Genomic DNA, 21,749 nt, shown 5'->3' on the forward strand with positions numbered 1-21,749 from the left:
TTTTGGCAAAATTCACCAAAAACTGAAACAATTTTCTCTCGTTATATTCCCCGACGGAACCCCTGAACCCCCGTTTGCCCCTCTGCCCCTGAACCTACGAGCAAACTGCATACTCTGCACGTAAATGAGAAACTATTTGGCAAATGTGGCTGCAGAAAAACATTTTGGCATAGTTTATGTTACACCGCTCTGCTCTATCCTCCTGAATACAAAAACACATATCTATCTATATCTATGCTGTATATATATGTACACATGTAGGTCGTAATGTAAGGTACCAACAACAAGCACAGCCCCAACAACAACAACACTATCAGCAACAACAATATCAACAACAACAGCAGACGCAGCAGCAGCAAAAGCAGCAGTATAGAAACTCTTACCCAATGGGATCTAATTATAATACCCAGAGTCAGTCGCTGTCTCAGACCCCATTCTCCAACAACAACAACAACTATAGTACTCTCAACAACAACAACATCAATAGAGGTAAAAACTGTTGCTGCCTGTTGTTGAATTTTAGCAAGCAAAAGTTCTCCCATTGCCTCGCAGCCGAATCAGTAGACACTTATTATGCAGATACTTTATTCACTTGTTGAGTCCGTTCAAATCAGTATTTAAGCTTTAAAGACACACACACACACACACACACACAAGCACTCACATATACACATATATTCAAATATTCATTCACTCATTCAGACAACAAATGAATTGCATTAGCAGGACTCAGGGCTCAGCAGTCGGAATCTGCAGCGTTAATAATGGAAACATTCTGTTGACAAACTCAATCAATAGGTGGAAACATTTTAAAATGTGTTTATCATTATTATGGGACCCAGACGGGAAATTAAAACTGACACAATGGATGGTAGAGCAGCGGGGGAGAGATCAGGGGGATGGGTACTGAGGAGGGGTATCGGCATGTTCAATGCCAATGCGATTGCAGCCATCTCCCGATTCCACTTCCGGGGGGCCGCCGTCGAGAGTGCTGAAAGGCGAATGCAAATGTGAATGCAAACCGAATCAGTACGGGCGGGAGTGAAGAGGGAGGGGGAAAACCAAACCGAAAACCAATGATACGTTGCGTATACGTAAAGTGAAATGAAACCCGGGACGGTACCCATTCATGTATACAGAAATAAATGATATAAAATGTATTCGCTTGTTGCCACTCGGTCGTTTGTTGCCACGTTCTGGCGCTGCATTGCCACGTTGCCTCTGCGGTTGCCGGTTCTTGGGTTCTTTGGTTTTTTTCCCGAAACCCGAAAAGAACCGAATCGAAAGGCACTTTAAATGCATTGCAAATACTCGAAGGCCAGATACAGACAGTGAGCGACAGAGGAATACAATTCGGAGTCCGATCGGTTAAGGTATTCCCTTAACTATCCACTGGGTGAATACAGTCACCGAGTGCTCACTGTGCCGAGGACCAATTTCTGGTATTTTTTGCTTCGTGCACATAAATATACATCCATATGGATGTATACGTATACAGTACATACTTCTGTTCCCGCTTGCGGTCTCCGTTCTGTTCGGCTCTTTGTTGGTTTATCAATTACGGCGCTACAATGTTGGCTGTCATAACGGAAATGAATTAACAACAAATATGGCTGCCGGGCAGAGCAGGGCAGGAGCAACAATACTCGAGCACTCGCAAATTTATTGAGCCAATTCTTCGAGTGGCATTTTCGTTAAGCAATTAAAAATACAATTATCGCAGGACAAAGAGGCTGCTCGGATGCTCCTTTTGGGGCTTTGGTGCTTTGGTCACATAAATCTTCATTCGGCTGCGGAATCAATCTCCTAATCAAAGCGAAAATCACGCACAACCGCAACAATCATTTGGGGTTTTCGGGTTGCGGCCTTCGTTCCATCTGGGAAGCAACTGGCAAAAGCCAGCAGCTAAAAGCAAATCCACTTCCAATTTGCTGCCTCATGCCACACCAGCAGCAGCAGCAGCAGCAGCAGCAGCAGAAGCCGCAGCAGAGTGTGGGGGGGAAAAAAGTGTACGCTGGCAAACAAATGTTTGCGTTACACAAATGCCGACACGCACAGGCAGGCAGACAGGCAGGCAGGCCCCACGGCTCTGCACACACACTCGCTCCCCGTGCTCAGCATGCTCCACGCTCACTCTCTCTCTTCATCTCTGGCGGGAAATGTAAACGAAAGCAGATAAATTACCAGCCATTATTATCCAAACAAGCATCCGCCTCCACCTACGGGGAACTTCCCACTCGGAGCAGTGCAGGGCCGCATGCTGGAGCGTGCCAGGAGGCCATACATCACATGCCTGGCATTCGTCAAAGTTTGAGGCAGCCGCAAGATTTATCGGGTGCATTTGGCAGCTCCCCTCCACTCCGCGCAGTTCGTTGTTTGTTGTGTGAATCTCCACGCCACTTGGGGGGAAAACTATTGTCCTAGGCACGAGAAGGAGAAGGAGGGAGGGGGAGGGGTTTACGCTTGCCGCTCTCTCAAATCATTAACCATAATCCCCGGAATAACTTTTGGTTTCTGCTTCTTTTAGGTTACGGTTACCAATACCAATCGTATTAGGCCAGGTTTTCCCCTGCCAAGTCCCAGATCCGATCCCCAGAACCCTCAGGCCCAGCAAAGGGCATGCAAAAGGGAAAGGGGACGGGATAGCAAACTTCAGATGGACACACCTTGAGCGGTTTTTAACTAGAATATCTTTCAAAATTAAATTGAAAATTGATTTGAATTTTAATCAATAAATTTGCGACAGTTTAAATCAATATCTGTATTTCCCCCATACTTCCACAGATCTCTCTCTCTTTCTCTCTCTCTCTATAAGCATTTTGTCTAAACTTTAAACGCTTCAAGCATAACCTTCAAAGCAAACTGCCTAACGTATGTTTCTGAATATCTCTCTCTATATATATTTGCAAGTATATAAACTAATCGAATTGTGTCCCAGATTATACTCGTAAGAATTTCCTTTCTTTGCACAACTTTGCATGCCTCTTGCCTCTTGTCTCTGGGAAAGCACGCAGAATGAGCAAAGAGCAATAATAATAATAGAATAATAAGGCTAAGGCATAAAGAACGAATGAGAGGAGGAAACTTTTTCTCGAATGAATGCCCTGGCGGCCTCTTATTATTATGGGCAAACTTTCTGTTTCTGTTGCCAACATTTTTCATATGACAAAATATTTGCGGCAATAATTTAATTTCGTTTCGTTTCATTCGTTTGTTTATTTGTATGGTGCTCTGCCATGCTACCATTTCCATGAGTCCTGGGCTCCCGAGTACTGGGCTCTGAGTCCTATGCCCCAGTCTGGGGTCCCCGTCGTGGCTGTGGCTCCTGGTCCGGGTCCGGGTCCGGGTACGGGTCGTGTGTTTCTGCCATTTTCAATTTCTGCAAAATTACAGCCAATACCAAATTATGCATAATAAAATCCAATGACTACCTGTCGACGCCATTTTTGCACAGGGTAAACGTGTGCCACGATACGGTAGTGGGGGACGGCAACAGCGAGTCGCAGGCAGACGTGGGCCCATAAAAAATGGAAGTAAATATGCGTGCCTAGCACATACACCCCCCGCAACCCATACCAATACCCACCATATAATGTTTGTATATGAAGACAAGTACAGAGGGGCTTAAAGTCAGCGTTTCGACTGGGAGATACCTTGGACAGCGAGCGAGAGACGTGCCAAAGGGAGCAGCATTATACACTCTTTTAGGTTTCGATCAAGGGGTACAGATACAGGACCACACCTCCTCCTCCTTCCCCTCCTTCTGGGTATGCGTGTGTTTATTGTTGCGCCCCATGAAAATGGCTCCGAAAAAATAAGAAATAAAGGAAATGTATTTGCCTCGGCAAGAGGCATAAAGCGCTCCTCCATTCAGTCTCGACTATTGTTTTATGGCATTTAATATTTCCCCCTCTTTTTTACGGGCATTCGAGTGATACGCCCGTCTCCCCTCTGTTTGTCTGTCAACAAATTGCAAAAAGAGTGGGAGGGGAGGGGGATGGATGGAAACTCGCTGGATGGTCAATGGAGCTGCCAAGACAAGGGTAAAAGTTTCCGATACGCTTGGGTTGTTCCGATCCCATCGAACTTGACCACTTACGCTCAAAGAGGGGAAACTTTTTCCGATAGAGTCGAGTCCTTCGATTGAGTTATCACACAGCCACCACATTACCCTTAAACTTGATCAAATGGAGCAAACAATACCGTATCACACACCACACCATACAGCACCAGTCGACACCACTCTGCGCGTTGGTTGAACCACACTAATTCCATCCGAATGTCTGTGGGAAAAGCCACTCGTAGACCACACCACACCCGAGATTACATTGTTGCCAATGCCTTTACCTTACCGCTGTTTACTGCCGTTCTTGTTTTTTGCTGCTGCCTCTTGCCTCATGGTTTCGATGTAGTTGTAGTCTCCACTCTCTCTCTTACACTCTCTCGCCCCCCGCTGCATTCCGCTGCCGCTCTCTTTCACCACCGACTGACACAGCTGCTGCCGCAACGCCACCGCCGCCGCCGCTGCTTTCACAGTGCCAACGTCTAACAAGCGAATGTCTTTTATTTCTTTCTGCTCTTATATTTGCCCCCCACCGAACAAACTAACCGCAAACACACCCCACCCAAAAAACAAAAAAACCCCCCACAAAAACACACACGGAACACACACGCGGAACACTCTCTGCTGTCTGCTTCTGTGTCCGCGTCCGCATTGAAGGAGCAAGCGAGGAGGAAGCGCAAGGACTGCAGCCGGAGTACGAGGAGGAAGACTGCTTCGAGATGGACATCGAGGTTGCCCTAGCCGCCAGCCGGCAGTCGCAGCGCGGCTCCAGCTTCACCTGGCCCCCGCCGCAGGATGACAGCCACGCAGCGCCCACCGCGGCACCCCTATACATCGCCCCACCCGAGACGCAGCACGTGGTGGTGGCCAATCCTGTGCAGCAAGTGCCGCCGCTGCCACCCGGAAGCGCCACGGCGCGCCTCGATCCGCAGCCAGAGCCGCAAGTGGCACAAGCGGCATCAGCGCCACAGGCCGCTCCGCAGTGGCAGAGCTACTCGGCACCGCAGCTGACGAATCAGCGACTGATGGAGCAGGAGTCCAGCTCGGATAGCTACACTTCCACATCAACGACAACGACGACCACCTCCGAGGAGTACCAGCGCATGTACGCGGCCCAGGTGGCGGCCTACCAGATGCAGGAGCAGTCCGGCTCCGAGTTCGACGACTACCAGGTGGACTACGGCAGTGCCCAGGACGTGCAGGAGTACGCCTCGGGCAGGCGTAGTGCCCAGGAGTGCGTGGACTCGCTTTCCGTGCCCCTGAGTACCTACAAGCTGATCGACATGGTAAGGGAGGTGACACCCAGTCCCGTGTCCACACCCGCTCCAGCCCCAGCTCCAGCCCCAGCTCCTGCCCAGGCCTCGCGCCACGTCGTCTTCAACGACGAGCCCGAGTACAAAGAGCTGCCGATGGTGCTGCCCACGGAGCTGGAGACCATACCGGAGGCAGCCGAGTCGGGCGAGGATCGCGAGGGTCTGGTCATCGAGCATCGCTGCCAGATCCTCGAGAGCGAGCGCCTCTTCCAGCCCACGCCCGAGATCAAGTTCGAGATCGCGCCCGTGCGCCAGATACCGCCCTCCAAGATACCCAATCCCATGCCAAAGGAGTGGATCAATCCCATGATCCGGGTCCTGACCACGGCTCCCGAGGTACCCTTCCACCTGGTCGAGTGCCCCTTCCCGAGGCCCTGCGGCGACGATTTCGAAGCGGAGGCAGCGGCCGCAGAGGAAGCCGCTGCTGCAGCCGCTCCGCCTGCGCCTCCACCACCGCCTCCTCTTCCCGCTCCTGCTCCTGTGGCGGATCCACCTGCACTCCTGCGCGAATCCCCGCCACGCGGATCCCGTCTCAGCCAGGCCATGGTCACGGCGCCCGAGTTCGAGCTGCGTTTCGTCCCGCCCGCCGACCAGGGCATCCCCCTGCCCGAGGAGACCGAGCCGTACATGCCGCCGCCCATGGACATGAAGCCGTACATGCGCGACGATTACCGACCCAAGTCCCCTTTCGTGAGCGCCCTCACCACCGCCCCCGAGCGCCCATTCGAGGGCCACTTTGACCGCGACGTGCCCATCCACCTGATCGACCTGCCCACCCCCAAAGAGCACCTCAGCATGTGCGACGCCCTGTGCACGGCACCGGACCGTGGCTACACCCCCCTGAACCCCGAGAATGCCATGCACCGCGTGGACGAAGAGCAGAAGCAGCAGGAACTGAAGAAGCATGAATTTCAGGTGCTCGACCACGAGGAGGAGCTCGGCATCCGGCCGGAGCCGCCGCACTCCGTGGAGTACTTCACCACGGAGTCCCAGAAGCGACGCAAGTCGTCGGCATTCGCGGCCATGCAAGCATTCCAGCCGTCCCGCGAACCGCTGTCCTCCGCCAATGCCACAGCCTCAAACACGCCGCGTGCCTCCATAGTCTCAGCCTCCCGGGAGGCGGAGACGGATCTGGAGTACCAAAAGTTCTGCAAGGCGCAGCAGCGCAACCAGAAGCGCCTCGATTACTTCCACAAGAAGGAGGAGGAGCTGCAGGGCTCCTCTCAGCAGACTCAACAAACTGAGCAGCAGCTGCAACAGATCCAGCAGAACCAACGGGAGCTCCAGCAGAATCAGATAAACCAGTTGCAGCAGCACCAACGCGACCATCAGTCTCAGCAGCAGCAGCTCCAGCAGAGTCAGATATCCCAGCAGCAGGTGCAACAAACACAACAACAACTTTATCAAACTCAACAACAGCAAGAGATAAGTCAACAACAGAAACAGCAGAGTCAGAGAACTCAACAACAAACACAGAAAACTCAACAACAACACCAACAGGCAATGTCGCAGCTCTCCCAGCAGCAGGAACAGCAGAAGCAGTCGCAGCAGACCTCCGCCGCACAACAGACACTTACAGAGAACCAGACACGCCAGGGGTACTCCGATTCTCACACGACCTCGCTTTGTTCCGCTTCCGCTTCCTACAGCAACTCCTCTTCCACAGTCCAACAGTCCACCACCACCAACAACATCAACAGCAACAACAGCAACAACAACAACAACAACGCCTTCAACGGCAGATCCTCCCTCGCTGCACCAATGCCCACCGCTTCCTCCTATGCACATGCATCCGCCCTCAGCAAGTACGAGGCCCAAGAGCTGATTGAGGAAACGGCCGAGGAGCTGGAGCACTCGGAGATCCTCTTCCCGCCACCATCCCCGCTTAGCCACCTGAAGGGCAAAGCCGTGCAGTCCGGCCTCCACAAGGCGGACACCATACCCAAGTACCAGCGCAACTGGACCTCGCTGCCCACCCAGAGCCCAATCCGCACGCCGGAGCCCCAAGAGTTGCGCGAGAATGTGCCGCTGGCCTTTGTAGATGCACCCAAGGCGACTCCCAGTGACCAGTGCCAGAGCGATTCCACTGTACATAGACCCATAGCACAGGTTTCGGGATCGGGATCTGGACCCGGCCCAGGACCACGATCAGCGCCAACGGCTGCGGCTGCTCAAGCCGCTCCCCGGAGACAGCCAATGCTGCAGCCGTCGGTGCCCATTATAGTCGAGGATCGGTCGGGTCCAGTAACGATGGCTTTCCAATCGCTAGATGAGTACGACCGCCCCGACCAGGCGCAGACGCCCACACGGCCCTTCACGCCCTCGATGATCAACAAGCCGGCGCCCATCATCCCCTTCTACCAGACGCCCGAGAAGCTCTGCTTCGAAGAGTGCACGGCCACCCACGCTCGGGCCTACGACCAGCGGGCCCTGTCCCCCTGCTTTGACCGCTCACGGTCGCCAGCTCCGGGACCACCGCCAAATCCGCTCTCCGCCATCCGAGCGCCGCGCATGAAGGAGCCGGACTCGAATCTACTCTCCGTCTCGGGCCCTGCACCACGCCTGCAGGCTGGATCCATCACCACGGGCCAGAGCTACCAGGGCCAGTTGCTGGCCCACTCCGAGCAGAGCTCCCAGTCGGGCAGTCAGAGCTTCTCGCAGCAGCCAGAGACGCTCACGGAGCGCCAAGTCGGAAATCTGACGGTCCAGAAGCGGGAGCAGTCCTCGCAGTTGCAACAACAGCAGCAGTCGCAGAGCCAAAGCCAGACGAGGACGCAGGTGGGCAACACTCAGATCGAGCGGCGTCGCAAGGTCACCGAAGAGTTTGAACGCACCCAGAGTGCCAAGACCATCGAGATTCGCACTGGATCGCAGTCGCAATCGGTGTCTCAGTCGCAGTCGCAGGCCCAGTCCCAGTCGGAGTCCACGGACCGTCGCTCCTCGTATGGGAAGACGGGATTCGTGGCCAATCAAGCGCGACGGCTGTCGGGACTGGAGCAGGAGATCACCAGCCTGACCAGCCAGTCGCAGGCCATCAGTGCTCGTGCCTCCGCCATGGGAGAGAGCAACTTCCCGCAACTGCGATCTCCAACGTTCGACACGAAGTTCCCCATAAAGCCGGCACCGGTGGAGTCCATTGTGCCCGGGTATGGAGCCACGCCCTTGGCCAACAAGCTGGTGGCTCCCCCGCCTGGATTCCTAGCGCAGCAGCATCAGCAGCAGCAACAGCAGCTGTCCGCATTCTCTTCAACTTCGTCTTCGGTGGTACAGCAGCAACAACAGCTGCAGCAGCAGCAGCAGCAGCAGCGCACACAGAGCGCTTTCTCGAGCAGCACGAAAGCCACTTCCTCATCGCTATCATCAGCATCCGCAATTGCATCATCATCGTTATCAGCATCCGCCTCCAGATCAGCGCAATCAGCCAGTCTAACCAAAGCTTCTGCTATTACTACCACGACTAATAACCAGGCCTGCTCGGCCTTCAGGAGCAACGTCCCTGGAAATGGCAATAACAGCAAACCTAATCTGGCCTCTCGCCCATCCATCGCTTCCATCACAGCTCAAGCGCCAGCGCCAGCGCCAGCTCCAGCTCCAGCTTCAGCAGCGCCCAAGTCAATCATCGCTGCCGCAGCATCGGCGCCAACTTCTGCGCCCGCTTCCTTTCCGCCAAACTTGAGCGATTTGAACTTGAACTCTAATGTCGATGGTTCCGCAGGTGGTGGCGTCAAGAACGGCAAAGGTGGCTTCGGGGCCACATCGGCGCCCAAGCGCGGACGCGGCATTCTCAACCAGGCCGCCGCACCAGGTGTCCGCATCCCTCTGTGCAACAGCTGCAACGTGCAGATCAGGTGAAGAGCATCCCCCACCCACCTCGTTGTTGTTGATGTTCAATCTCTGTTGATGTTCTCCCGTTATTCTAATCGACGGATAAGATCGAGCCCAATTTCTGGGCTCTCTGATTCCTTTTTGTTTCATTTGTTCCATTTGTTTGATTGTTTTATTAACCAAGATTAAGTTCCGCCAACTAATTTGCATGCCTCTGACTTAACCCGCTCGCCTTGTGTTCTTTCTTCGTATGTTTCTTGCAGCCGCCGTCAAGCAAACTAATCCGCATGCAAACCCCAACCATGCCACGCTGCCCCGACCAGTCCAGCAAGCAACTGACTTACCAGCCAGCCAAGGCGAGCAGCCACAGATTGCTGATTCGGATGCGGATGCGGATGCCACTGCCATGCTGGCCGAGTCCATTGGCAGGATCAATATGGGCGACAAGACCAATGCCTTCATGCAGGAGGCGGGCAAGATTATCTCCAGCATGCTGGAAGCGCGTCTGACCGGAAATGGATCGAACGGGTCGAGTGCTCCTCTCTCGCACGCCGGCAGCAGCCTGAGCCTGCGCAGCAACAGCAGCTCCAACCTGTCCAAGAGTCCGATGATTGTGCGAAAGCGACTGGATCTCGACGACTTCAAGAACATAGATCCCACTCAGCCGGTGGCCCTGCAGTCCGTGGTGGCTCTGGCTCCGCAAAAGGAGTCCATGGCAGAGATGGGCGCGCAGAAGGCCCAGCCGCAGGTGCCGCGTGTTGAGCAGCAGCTGCAGATGGAGCTGCCTGCCCAGCACCCCATGAGCAGGATCCTCGATATTTGTGATAATGGCAAGGTGACGCCACAGCAGACACCCGAGCCAGTGGCATTCAGGAACAATTTAAGGCGCACCGGTGCCACCCATGCAGCCGATCGTAGATCCTACATCGAGCCCAAGCAGCAAGGCTTCAATACAGTGAATGCTGTCAGCTCAGTCACCATACCCACTGCCACTCCCACTGCCACTCCCACTGCCAATCAATCTGCGGCAAACAGCAGCACACAGCAGGTCAGTAAGGCAAGTGCTGCTCCCAGCTTCAGTGTGAGTGTCAAGGCCTTGGGCCCGCACAGCGAGGGGCAGTCCACCATGTCCGAGGAGAACGAGAAGGCCGTAAGTCAGTTGCTCAAGGATGGTAAGCGCCCAGTTTGCTGTCAGTGCAATAAAGAGATCACCTCGTAAGTATCCCTGCCCCGCTTGCTCCTTGCTCTTCGTTTGTTCGATGTTTTTTTGCTTTAATTGATTCTCAATTAACACGAGACTTCCCCTTTGCAGAGGACCCTTCATCACGGCGCTGGGCCGCATCTGGTGCCCAGATCACTTCATCTGTGTGAACGGCAACTGTCGCCGTCCCCTGCAGGACATCGGCTTCGTTGAGGAGAAGGGCGACCTCTACTGCGAGTACTGCTTCGAGAAGTATCTGGCCCCAACCTGCAGCAAGTGTGCGGGCAAGATCAAGGTGAGTCCGCAGCTAAAGCCACTTGAGATGCTGATCCCTACAACGAATGTTTTTTTGTTCCAGGGCGATTGCCTGAACGCCATTGGGAAGCACTTCCATCCGGAGTGCTTCACCTGCGGTCAGTGCGGCAAGGTCTTCGGCAACAGGCCCTTCTTCCTGGAGGACGGCAACGCCTATTGCGAGGCCGACTGGAACGAACTGTTCACCACCAAGTGCTTCGCTTGCGGTTTCCCCGTTGAAGCCGGCGACAGATGGGTGGAGGCCCTCAACCACAACTACCATAGCCAATGCTTTAACTGCACTGTGAGTACCCTCCCAGAGGACACACTATGACCGATGAGCTGTCTGATAATTTTTCTTGCATCTTCAACAGTACTGCAAACAGAACCTGGAGGGCCAGAGCTTCTACAACAAGGGCGGACGTCCCTTCTGCAAGAATCACGCGCGCTAAGCTAGCGGCCAGCTGATTTTGTTTGACTTCAGGGATCACGCACACTAACCACCAATCAACAATCAATCAAACCAACAATCAACGATAATCAAGAGCAATCTTTGACGGATTGTGTGAGCGCTAATGCGTCATTATTATTATTTCTATTTGTTTGAATTGTGCCGCACAAATGTTATCCTAATTTTAAACCATCAACGACCCACGCGCGTCATATCAAATCAAATATCAACGTAAATCAAATCTTTAATCGGAAAATCAAATCTGTATGAAAAACTGCAAAACGAGACGAAATCGAATTAGCTAGCAAAATACTGTGTCCTCACACACAATGAACTATTATTTATTCAAGCATCAAGTATCATAACCGAACCAACTTTACCTTACCCAAAACCTTACACTAAATATTTATGTACTGTCGTCAGCGTTAACTTACTTAGTTCAAGCGACAAGTCGAGATATCTACCACCGAACACTGTTGATCAACCCAACTAAACGCTAACAGATCGCAAAGCGCGAGAGATTTCCAATATCGAATTCGATTGGCATCAGAGACGGGCAAGGCGAGACAGAGTCGGAAGCAGAGTCAGAGTCACAGTCAGAACAGGTTGTCAGCAGGGAGTCGCATATTTATTATTTAAAAATGTATGTTGTAAATTATCCATAATTTGAGTGTAAATTGTCATGATCAGCAAATGAATAAATTTCGAAATCTTTTTCGCGTTTAATATGTAAAAGTCTTATGCAAATAATTGCATACTTCTGGGGTCGAAAGTAATAATTATAAAATTTGTGATCAAAATTTGTATGCCGATCGACGTTCTGGATCCTCCTAAATACTGAAAAATAGTTCTTCGATATATGTAGATATTAAAGTGTCTATAAACAGGCACATACTGAGAACACGAGGCTGGGACCAATTGGAGCCGTGTACCCAAAAGCACGCACTTCTACCGCAATTTCATGCTTAACCAATTTTTATACCCGGTACTCGAAGAGTAAATAGGGTATATTGTATTTGTGCGGATAACGGTTGTATGTAACGCACAGAAGGAAACGTTTCCGACCCCATAAAGTATATATATTCTTGATCAGCATCAATAGCCGAGTCGATTGAGCCATGTCTGTCTGTCCGTCCGTCCGTCTGTCCGTCTTGTTTGTCGGCTAGTTCTCAGAGACTATAAGAGCTAGAGCCACCAAATTTTGGCACCAGACTGCTGTATGCTCAAACTGAAACCAGTGTATTTCAAAAATGAGCCCCGCCCCCTTCCGCCCTTGCCGATATGAAACCGCAATTCATTTTTCAGTCGCCAAGTAACTAAAATTAATTGCGGTTTCATAGCATCCAGATTTTGACACAGTGAAAAAAACATGAAAACCAGTTACCTTCTGCTGACTTCTGTTCGCCTGGTACTTTGTCTGAAAATTTTCCTGTTTTCGGCCAGGAAACAGGAAAATGTTCAGACAAAGTACCAGGCGAACAGAAGTCAGCTGAAGGTAACTGGTTTCCATGTTTTTTCACTGTGTCAAAATCTGGATGCTATGAAACCGCAATTCATTTTTCAGTCGCCAAGTAACTAAAATGACAAATAACCGTTATTTGACAAATAACCGCTAAGTTGCAGATGTAGTACTGAGTGCCGGGTATAAAAGTTGTGACGCGTAAGAAGCGTCTCACACGTCCCTTCTCGTTGTTGTTTTCATTTGAGCCTGGTATTTTATTTCTGGGTGTTTCGGTAAGAGGTGTGAGTGGGATGCTCTGGCTGGGAGTTCTTTTTCGCATTTTTGCGTTTGGTGTTAATCGCTGGAACTCACTCCCGCTTCTCGCCATCCACACGGCCGGCCCTGGCCCGATTTGGGACCGCTTGTGGCGACTACAAAGCATCGCAGGCCTGACGATGCCAAGCCAACAAAATTTACGCTAGATTAAGCAGGATCGGGACGTGGGAGTATGTGTGTTTGTTTGGCCAAAGGACTTCTGGCCATGGCTGTGCTGTGGAGTGTGAGAAAGAAAAACAATTTGAGGTTTTTGTGGCATTTTTCAACGATTTGTTGGGTTCTTTTATTTCATGTTTAGATTACTTCGCCCCGCACATTACAGAAAGGACTTTAAGTTAGTGTGTGTGTGTGTTGTATGTGGGGTGTAGTGTGTAGTGAGTAGCGTGTAGCGTGTGAATTGTACTCGTGCAGGATGTGTCGGGATGTTTGACAGGGGCCCGGCAGGACACACCCACGCAGCCCACTACTAATAGCACAGCAGCTACAATTTAGTCGTAATTTAACATATCATTATGGGGTAGCTTTACCTACTATTTGTTTGAAACGCGAATTGTTCAGAAATCGAAATCAGATCGAATCGAAGTACGTGTATTCAGTATTCAGTTGGATATTCGTGTTTTCCGAAAATGCGCGCCAAATTTTTGTCACCGTAGCGTTCCGTTGCGAATTTACACAGATATATGCACTGGCCGCATATATCCAGTAGATACATAGATACATGTACATCTATATTTATATATATTATCTCTTTGTTTAATAGTTTACTTGAGTGGGCGTAAGGGGTGTGGGATGAGTGAGGGGGCCTACGCCTAACACATGCTAGAAATGCACTCGAAATCTCTCTCTCGTATTTACAGTTCGATAGTGGGTCGAGTTCTTCATAGATTGGTACACTTTACAGGCTCCATAACATATCAGGTATAAATTACCTTTCGGACAACAAGCTAAACTCGTAGTGGAACTCTGGTACAATCCGCTTATCCTCTGTGAAGTGTACGTTGGCTTTGCTCCTAGCCGAAGCATCTTTTACAGATTTGTATCTTCTTTTTTTTTAACATTTTCTTTTGTTTTTCTTTTGGAATATGTTAATACTTTCAATGGGTATATGTATGTATTTGTGTGTTTATGTATAATTGCATGTATCTAGAATTCGTAATACCTACTCTGCGCATTTCCTTATGCTTACAAAAATAAATTCAACACATTCAAGTACAACAAACATCTTAACAGCTAAATGCCGCTTAAATAGTACAGTTACAGAATACGGATTACAGTTACAATTACAGTTACAGTTACAGTTACAGATTAGCAAGTACGAATTACATTATTCATTTAGGAGCAGCAGAGCTTTAGTTCCGTACAAATAAATACCTTTGGGTTAACACGAGTGAACGAACGAGTTGAATCGAACAAAACTAACTAATCAACTTCTCTCGGGACAGAGGACCGATGACATTGGACCTATTCGTTCGGTTACAGATGCGCCAATATATCGATCTGATCGAGTGCACTGGCCTGGCCAGGTGATTGGGTCTGGGTCTGGGTTTGGGTCTGGCTGTGCGTCGTCTTTCCAGCTGAATGCCTTTGGGGGTGTAGATGTGGGCTGTCGCTGTCTGCCTGCGATATGGTCACAATGGTCACCAGATCCTTACCCTTCGTTGCTGTGGACGTGGATGTGGATGTCGCTGTTGTGGGTGTGGGTGTGGACGTCGGTGTGGCAGTGGTAGTGGCATCCCGCTCTATTTCCACAATGGCCGAGGTGAGCAACGTGTTCGACTGCAGTGCCGTGTAGTTCGTCAGTTGCTCGGCCAGCGACGGCTCCGGTAGATGGAGGTCCTCGTTGGCCAGCAGCCTGCCCGATGGCGCCGTCTCAATGCTCCGCTCGCCACACACGAAGCTTGCGGGGGTGGCGTTGCGCGACCGGTAGCTGGGCGGCAGACTGTACTCGGATCCTCCCATGCTGCTGCTGATGGTGCCGCCAGCGCCTCCGCCTCCGCCTCCTCCACCCATTCCGGAACGAAGTGTGGTCAGTGGGGCCCTGGAAGTAAGTGAATCAAATGCATGAATTATTTACACAGCATGAGCCAAAGTCAATTCGGTATTGTTTGCCCCTTTTGGCCATAAGAAGATGGCAAATATGTTAACCAAATGCACAAAATTTGCATGCATGAGAGGGAGGGGCCACGACTAGAGTCTGAGCTCTAAGCCCTGCCTGTCTATCTCTGAGTGCACAGGACGGCAAAAGGACGAAAGCTATTCAAATATCAGTCTCTATCTTTATCTCAATCGCAAAACATACATATGCACATTCATGTGTACATATATTCTCATCTTTGTCAATTTAAATAACAAAAGGCCGCTGTGGCAATTGTTGCCATGTGCCACGTGGCATGCCCACCCGAGTACGAGTGGGGAGTGGACTGCCTTTCTGCCTGTCTGGCAGACCCCAATCACAGACACTTCACACTTCAGTCGCCAGGGCCCAAAAGTCAACACTCATACGCTCATCTGCACATAATGGCCCCGCACCGCCCTTTCCCTTCCCTGCCTTTCCAACCTGGCTAAAGCTGGCTTATGAGACCTATACGATTATGTACACACGTACATATCTAGCTATAGGGGGCGGTGGGCGTGGTGGACTTTGGAATATCTCAAAAATCCCAAAAACTTGCACAAATTGTATGAAGCAATTTGGAGTATGTAAAATGGCATTTAATTGTTCCGACAAAGAAGCAACTGCAGGAAATAAAGGAAACAGGAAAATAAGTCATTTGCATGGGAGGAATACGGGTGCTACGGGTCCCATCCATCTATCTATACTATCTATTCTGTTGTGCAGCAAGCACTCCATTCTGGTCCACACTATTCCACGCCATTCACAAGTCCATTCATTCTATTCAAGTCCCTGCTGTGATGTGCTGTGCTGTGCTGTGCTGTGCATAACAGGCAATTTTCGCAGCACTTTCGGCCCGCCTGCCTCTTTGTTTGTTTAATTGACTTGGCCAACAGCCTAGATCCAAGTTTTGTTCTGCTGCTGCTCGTGATCCCAGGGCCATGTCCTGTCCAAGCCCTCGGGCTGGTGGCTGTCTCTGGCTCTGCCTGCTTGTTATGCAGCTCGAGAAGAAGCTCTTCAAATGTGCGCGCGTGTGTGTAAATATTTTGCAAAATTTCCCAGAAATTCTTTCCCCTGAACATCATTTGAATACGCACCCGGGCAGAGAAAGAGACAGAGAGGCAGACAGACACGCAGACGGACGGACAAGACACATGGAGACACGCACTTAGGGCTCCCGCCTAAAAGTGTGCTGTGATTTCTTGCCACACACTTTGCATAAGTTTTGCTTTTTGACATACTTCCTGTGCCTGCTCCTTCTCCGGCTTCCTCTTCCACATCCGCTTCCTACGCTCCTGTGGCATGGCGGGAAAACCCCCAAAAGATGAAAAGCTCATGCTGTAGTTGTTGCTGCTTTGTTGACTTTCCATTTGCATTACGCACACAACACACTATAAATATTCCAGTGCTCCACACACTCCTCTCCACTCTGCACTGCTCTCCCCTCTCGCTCTAGCTGTAGATGTCATTTGAAGTAAATTAATTTGTCATAAATATGTTTGAATTTGAATGGCAATTGCCCTGCAGACTTTCAACGATTATTTGCATAAGAAATTCTAACAAAATTAAGCTTTATTCTACTCCTCCCCCTTGGAGCTCCCTCCGTTGTGCGGCCACAATTCGCAGGCAATAAAAGTACACTTCTCTCATTAGCCCCCCGACATTAAGCGTTCCAGGCGACAATTATCCGCCCACTTCTGGGGCCCACCAGCCCGATGCTTTGTCGTTTGAATTGCCACCCAAATTGCTTCTGTCTTCCGGGAAGGGGAAGGGGCAGATGTGTGCTGCTTCGAGTGGATGTAGATTGCGCCAAGCGGTTGGTGCCTTATCTCTTCAATTAGTTTCCAAATCAATTGCCGAATGTTTGCTTCCATCATCAGACAAGCCGCCGATTCAAGTCATCCAGGCGTTCCACGCAGCAGAACATTTTTTTGAAAATGCCCCAGAAACTTTTCATCGTGCCACCCCCCTCGGAGCCCCTGGGAAAGCGATGTGTCAATGTTGACACCCTCGAAAACCGCACAAAGCCAAAGCCAAACCACGGACGGCGATGCCGATGCCAAACGCCTTTGCTGATGCTGCAGCAGAACAGTCACCCCCGTCCTGTCCTGAGACCCACATCACATCACAGATCCCCTCGTGGCCATCCTCCTTGTGCTCCTTTCTCTGGGCTGGAAAACATTTTGTGGTTTGGCAGGCGCCAAACTTTGCAAATAACTCACGGGTGGAAGGGGAACGTGGCAGGGGCAGGGGCAGGGGCAGAGGCATGGGGCAGGGAGCGTAACGGAAACGGAAGTACTTACCTCAGCAGGCTGCCCGCATGAGATCGATAAGTGGGCGGCGGCGAGTTGCCACGCACCACCCCGTTCTGGCGATCGCGGTCCAACAGCAAAAGTCTGCGAAAAGCGGAAAAGAGAAAGAGAGAACGGATTGAGAACGGTTCTGGTTAATGCCGCTCGACAGGAAAAAGGCGGTTCGGTTTGTCGTGGAATAGGTACGTGGAGAAGTCCTTCGGCCAGTCCATAATTATGCATAATGCAATTAATTGCGCCAGGACATGCGAGTGGCAGCCACCACAGACCGCATCCGGCCACTGGCGCTGTCCTTGCGGGTAATTTATACCCCCAGCCCCTCTCCCACACTGCTACTACTCACCTCAGACGGTATTCCTGCATGCTGGCCTGGTAGGAGGGCGGCGGTGGTCGGTGCTGGAACTCGGGGTAGAGCAGGCCGTGCGGCGCTCCGCCTCCGCGGCTGCACGGTCGTCGGCCGCACCGGCCCAGATCCACGCTGGTGCCCAGGCCCAAGCCCAGGCAGCTCTGACCGCCAGGCGCCGTCATCCGCCAAGCGGCACCACTAACCGTCACCAGCACAACGCCAACTCCTGCGAAATGGACGGGGAAAAAACAGAGAAAAGAAAACTTAATTTTAGAGTTTTGTACGAGTGCCTCCCCAATGATGGATAAATGGAGGGATGGAGGCTACGCTGTCTCCTGTCTCATATTTCCATTTAGCTGCAGATTTAATTAGCCTTGGTCCGAGTGGGCGTGGCTGCAATTACCGACTCACTTAGACAGCTCCTAGCTCCCAGCTCCCAGCGCCCAGCTCCAACTTGCAGGCTAATCAATGTGGCAGGCAGGCAGGCAGGCTGGCCGCAGACTTTCACTTTCATTTCATTTGTCTTTCTTTCTTTTAGGCTAGGACAGGGCTGTGGAGGAGGTGGAAGTGGCTGCGGAGCCAACGGAGCATGTCATGATGGCAAATTTGAACCCGGGATAGCCATACGATTTTATTAGCGAAAATTGTCATGAGCTGCTCACAATTTTGTGGGCCTCGTTGTGACATCTCTGCCGAAGAGACCGTAGACCTCGCCCCATAATAATCATCATCATCATCGTCATCGTCATCTTTGTCATGATGGGGCTCTCTCTCTGTCGCTCTTTCTATCGCTATTACGAGTATGTAGCTGCCGCCGTATAATGCTCGCACGAGCGACAGTGGCAGTGGCAGATTTGCTGACTGGTTGGCTTGATTGCCATTAAATTATGTAAAAACTTTCGGGTAATTGCCGCCGAAAATGGCGCAATGTCACGCTCGGAGAGCACAAAACTGCGAGCAACTACGCGGCGGCGGCAATTGATTAGTGGATCCGCACACAATCGTACCGACTGCACTTGGCCCCGCTGTCTGGGGGTTATGTAAGCTGAGCAGCAGCAGCATTCATGAATGATTCATGAATGAGTCGAAAGTTGTGTTGGTCAGAATCTCCTAGAAGTAGGGAATGCAACGGAATGGAGGGAGTTCTCCTTGCCACCTGTTGATCTCCCCCCAAATAGGGCACCTGGTGGCGGTGGACACACTAGTTTTTGCCCGGGTAAGTCCATTCCAAACAATGCAAAGAAATCGCAGCCGGAACTAAATGCTTTGGCAATATTGACACATGGCGGTGTGTTGTCTGTCTGTCTGTCTGGTCGCAGGTTTGTTTGTTCTGCAAACTGGGTCAGAGAAGCAGAGACTCGGACAGAGACAGTCACAGATACACAGGTATAGGGACAGATACAGGTAAGGGCACCTCTTGAGCGGCAAAAGAAAGAAATAAACGGAGCACGGACCGCGGACAGGGGACAAAATTGAAGTAATTGTAACAATTGCAACAATTGCAACAATTGCGAACAAGAGAGACCTTTTCATTCGGAGACTTGGAGTCGTGTAAACATCGGCGGACATCAAAAGGCGGTCGCTGGCTTTAATGCCCTTCTCCCCCTACTCCCTCTGATGTTATGTAACGGTTACTCACCAATCATTAAGAGGGCGGCGGTGAGGTGCGAATTGGGGGGACCTGCCAGTCCCGTGGCACCAAGGGCCGCACCGCCCAGGGCGCAGGCCACGCCGCCCAGGGCCACGACGGCGATGAGAGCACGCAGCGGAGGTCCTGCGAACCACTGGCCGCAACATCCCTTCCCGGACCGCTCCGAGGGGGATCTGCAAAAGATAGAAACGAGAGAATAGTAGGGTTAGTGCACAGTTCGCAGCTGGGAAATGTAAAAATGCTGGACAGGGAAATGTGGAATGGGAAACGGGAAATGGGAATTTTTATTGCGCAGGTGGGCGGCACGGAGGACAAAGGACGGGGACAGATGTTTTGCCTCGTCGTCCGTGCAAATTGGCCAAAAGGCAACGTCTCGTGCCTGTTCTCATTCTCATTCTCGTCTTTGTCCCTGGTTCTGGTTCTGGTTCTGGTCCTGGGTTTCCCCCCGCCGCTGTCGAGCCACACAAAAAAGCGCAGCGAGTGTGCAATTGTTGTAATTTGATGATTTATGAGCCAAAAGACCAAAAATTTGCGCACTGTCCGCCAACACAAAACAACATAAAGAAGCATAAGGCAGCCAACGGAGCAGGAGCGCGACGAAGGAACCACAGAAGGACCGAGGCCAGCAGCAGCCAGAAGTCGAGAGAAAGGAGACAACCAGACGACGTAAAATATTTTCTGCGGAGAAAGGAAAATTTATGCGACACAGACGAGGACGAGGACGAGGGCGAGGACAGGAGAAGGGGACGGCGTCTGAGGACGTGTGTGCGTAAATTCATTAGGATCCTGCCATCCCAGCAGAGAGCAGCATCTTCTGTCGTGGAAGATGAACCCCTTTTGTGGAGACGTTGAAGGACTGGTGGTGGGGATTCGGGTGTGCTTGCCAAACAATTAGAGGAGGAAATATTTATAGGCGGACACCCAACGACCCAACCGACCCAGGGGGTCCTTCTGACGCTTTTGTTGTTTCGTGTGTCATCGAAGCAATTTCACAAAAAGATGATAAATTGTTCGAAAATTACGTGCACACACATACACACACACACAGAGAGAGAGATTTCTATATACACGAGTATTCATGGATGTATTCATGAATGGATTCATGTATTCGTACCACAGATGAAAGGCAAAACGGCACGGCCGGAAATTTATGTTTAATAATTTGATGCTGTTCTCGCTCGGAAAAGGATTTCCATTCCGGATTTATACTTCTTTTATGGCCATGCCATTAAGAGAGAACATCTCCGGGGAAAGCCCAAGACGGGGAGGGGAAAGATGGTCCCCAGGGGAGGGTCTTTGACACTGCCCTTTGTTGCTGCTCTGGCTGCTGCTGCGGCATGAATATGTTTCATCAGTTGTCATGTCATGATAAATGTGATCTTTTTAGCTCATCATCGCTCAGACCTCACTCCCCTCCAAGAGCGACCCGACTCCGACTCCGACTGCGACTGCGAGTCCGTCACGGAAATGAGCGCGCAGAAATGCCCGAAAAGGTGCCCGACCTGCTGCTTTTTTTGAAGTTTCCGATGAAATGATTCCCCATAACATTCCCAGATTCCCACTGATTGGTTCGCTGCTGGAGGCCCCATGCGGTGACAAAGTTCAAAAAGAACTCTGGAATCTCTGGATCAATGGATCCCTCGATCTCTGTGGGGGGAGATTGCGATGCTGCCAACAAGCAGATGATTGATTCTCAACAAATTAGGCGCTCAGCGGAGAGAGATGCATCGAAAACAGCAACAACCCAAATCAGAGGAATCCCATTATCATTTACATTTTCATTCCCATCTACATTGCCATGTGGGGGCCTCATTAGATCACTCTGCCAGAACGCATTGCATTGATCAAACGCGAACTGCGCACTCGTTTTTGGATTGCCATATGATGTGAAATCCATGAAAAAACTACGAGACTGCTGCCTATGTACATGTATACAGATGCACATGCATTACATATCCACACAGCTATAGCCTTTGGCTTTAGCATTTGGATTTAGCTTCTGGCTGTGGCTCAGTGTCTGTTCCAAGTAGTTCAGGGGCGGCTGTCCGTGTATCGTAGGCTTAGAAGGCCTGAGCGGGCGGCTCAACATTCACTCACTGCTGCACTCAATCATTCACTCACTCATTCAGGCAATTATTCAATCAGCCGCTGCCACTGCCGCTGCCACTGCCGCATTTAATTTTCATTTATTAATTGCAATTTGTAATTGCCGCCAACATTGACACAGTTTCGGTTTCTCTGCTCGAGAATTAACTTCCATGCCTCATGCCGCATGCCCCGCCGCCGCTTACTTATCGAATGGAAAAATAAACTTTCATTTTTGCAGAGTTTTCATTTAAATGGCGGCACTTCCGCTCCTCCGTCCAGCCCCTTCCCCTTGCCAACTTCCCCTCCGCAGCGTTA

The 21,749-nt window shown here is 51.0% G+C and overlaps 2 protein-coding genes across 30 annotated transcripts in view; one reads left to right on the forward strand and one right to left on the reverse strand.

Annotated features, from left to right (window-relative positions):
* LOC117891880 (PDZ and LIM domain protein Zasp) overlaps nucleotides 1-11,875 on the forward strand; it is a 57,346-nt gene extending 45,471 nt beyond the window's left edge. For 5 of the 27 annotated variants that reach the window (XM_034797652.1, XM_034797654.1, XM_034797656.1 and 2 more), the window contains 4 exons: nucleotides 4,721-9,224; nucleotides 10,514-10,697; nucleotides 10,761-11,000; nucleotides 11,071-11,873. In XM_034797652.1, coding sequence (XP_034653543.1) covers nucleotides 4,721-9,224; nucleotides 10,514-10,697; nucleotides 10,761-11,000; nucleotides 11,071-11,148 — 5,006 coding nt within the window. In that variant the 3' untranslated portion in view covers nucleotides 11,149-11,873. Of the gene's footprint in view, nucleotides 1-261; nucleotides 490-4,720; nucleotides 9,225-9,464; nucleotides 10,417-10,513; nucleotides 10,698-10,760; nucleotides 11,001-11,070 lie in introns of all 27 variants that reach the window. The other 22 variants (XM_034797675.1, XM_034797669.1, XM_034797672.1 and 19 more) reach the window with 12 other exon arrangements.
* Nucleotides 11,876-13,171: 1,296 nt separating this feature from the next.
* Nucleotides 13,172-21,749, reverse strand: part of LOC117890348 — a 36,414-nt gene continuing 27,836 nt past the window's right edge. For 2 of the 3 annotated variants that reach the window (XM_034795141.1, XM_034795139.1), the window contains 4 exons: nucleotides 19,335-19,519; nucleotides 17,693-17,921; nucleotides 17,341-17,433; nucleotides 13,172-14,962 (listed from right to left, as the gene is read on the reverse strand). In XM_034795141.1, coding sequence (XP_034651032.1) covers nucleotides 14,398-14,962; nucleotides 17,341-17,433; nucleotides 17,693-17,921; nucleotides 19,335-19,519 — 1,072 coding nt within the window. In that variant the 3' untranslated portion in view covers nucleotides 13,172-14,397. The remainder of the gene's footprint in view (nucleotides 14,963-17,340; nucleotides 17,434-17,692; nucleotides 17,922-19,334; nucleotides 19,520-21,749) is intronic. The other variant, XM_034795140.1, reaches the window with a different exon arrangement.

This window comes from Drosophila subobscura, chromosome E, assembly GCF_008121235.1.
Source record: "Drosophila subobscura isolate 14011-0131.10 chromosome E, UCBerk_Dsub_1.0, whole genome shotgun sequence".
NCBI lineage: Eukaryota > Metazoa > Arthropoda > Insecta > Diptera > Drosophilidae > Drosophila > Drosophila subobscura.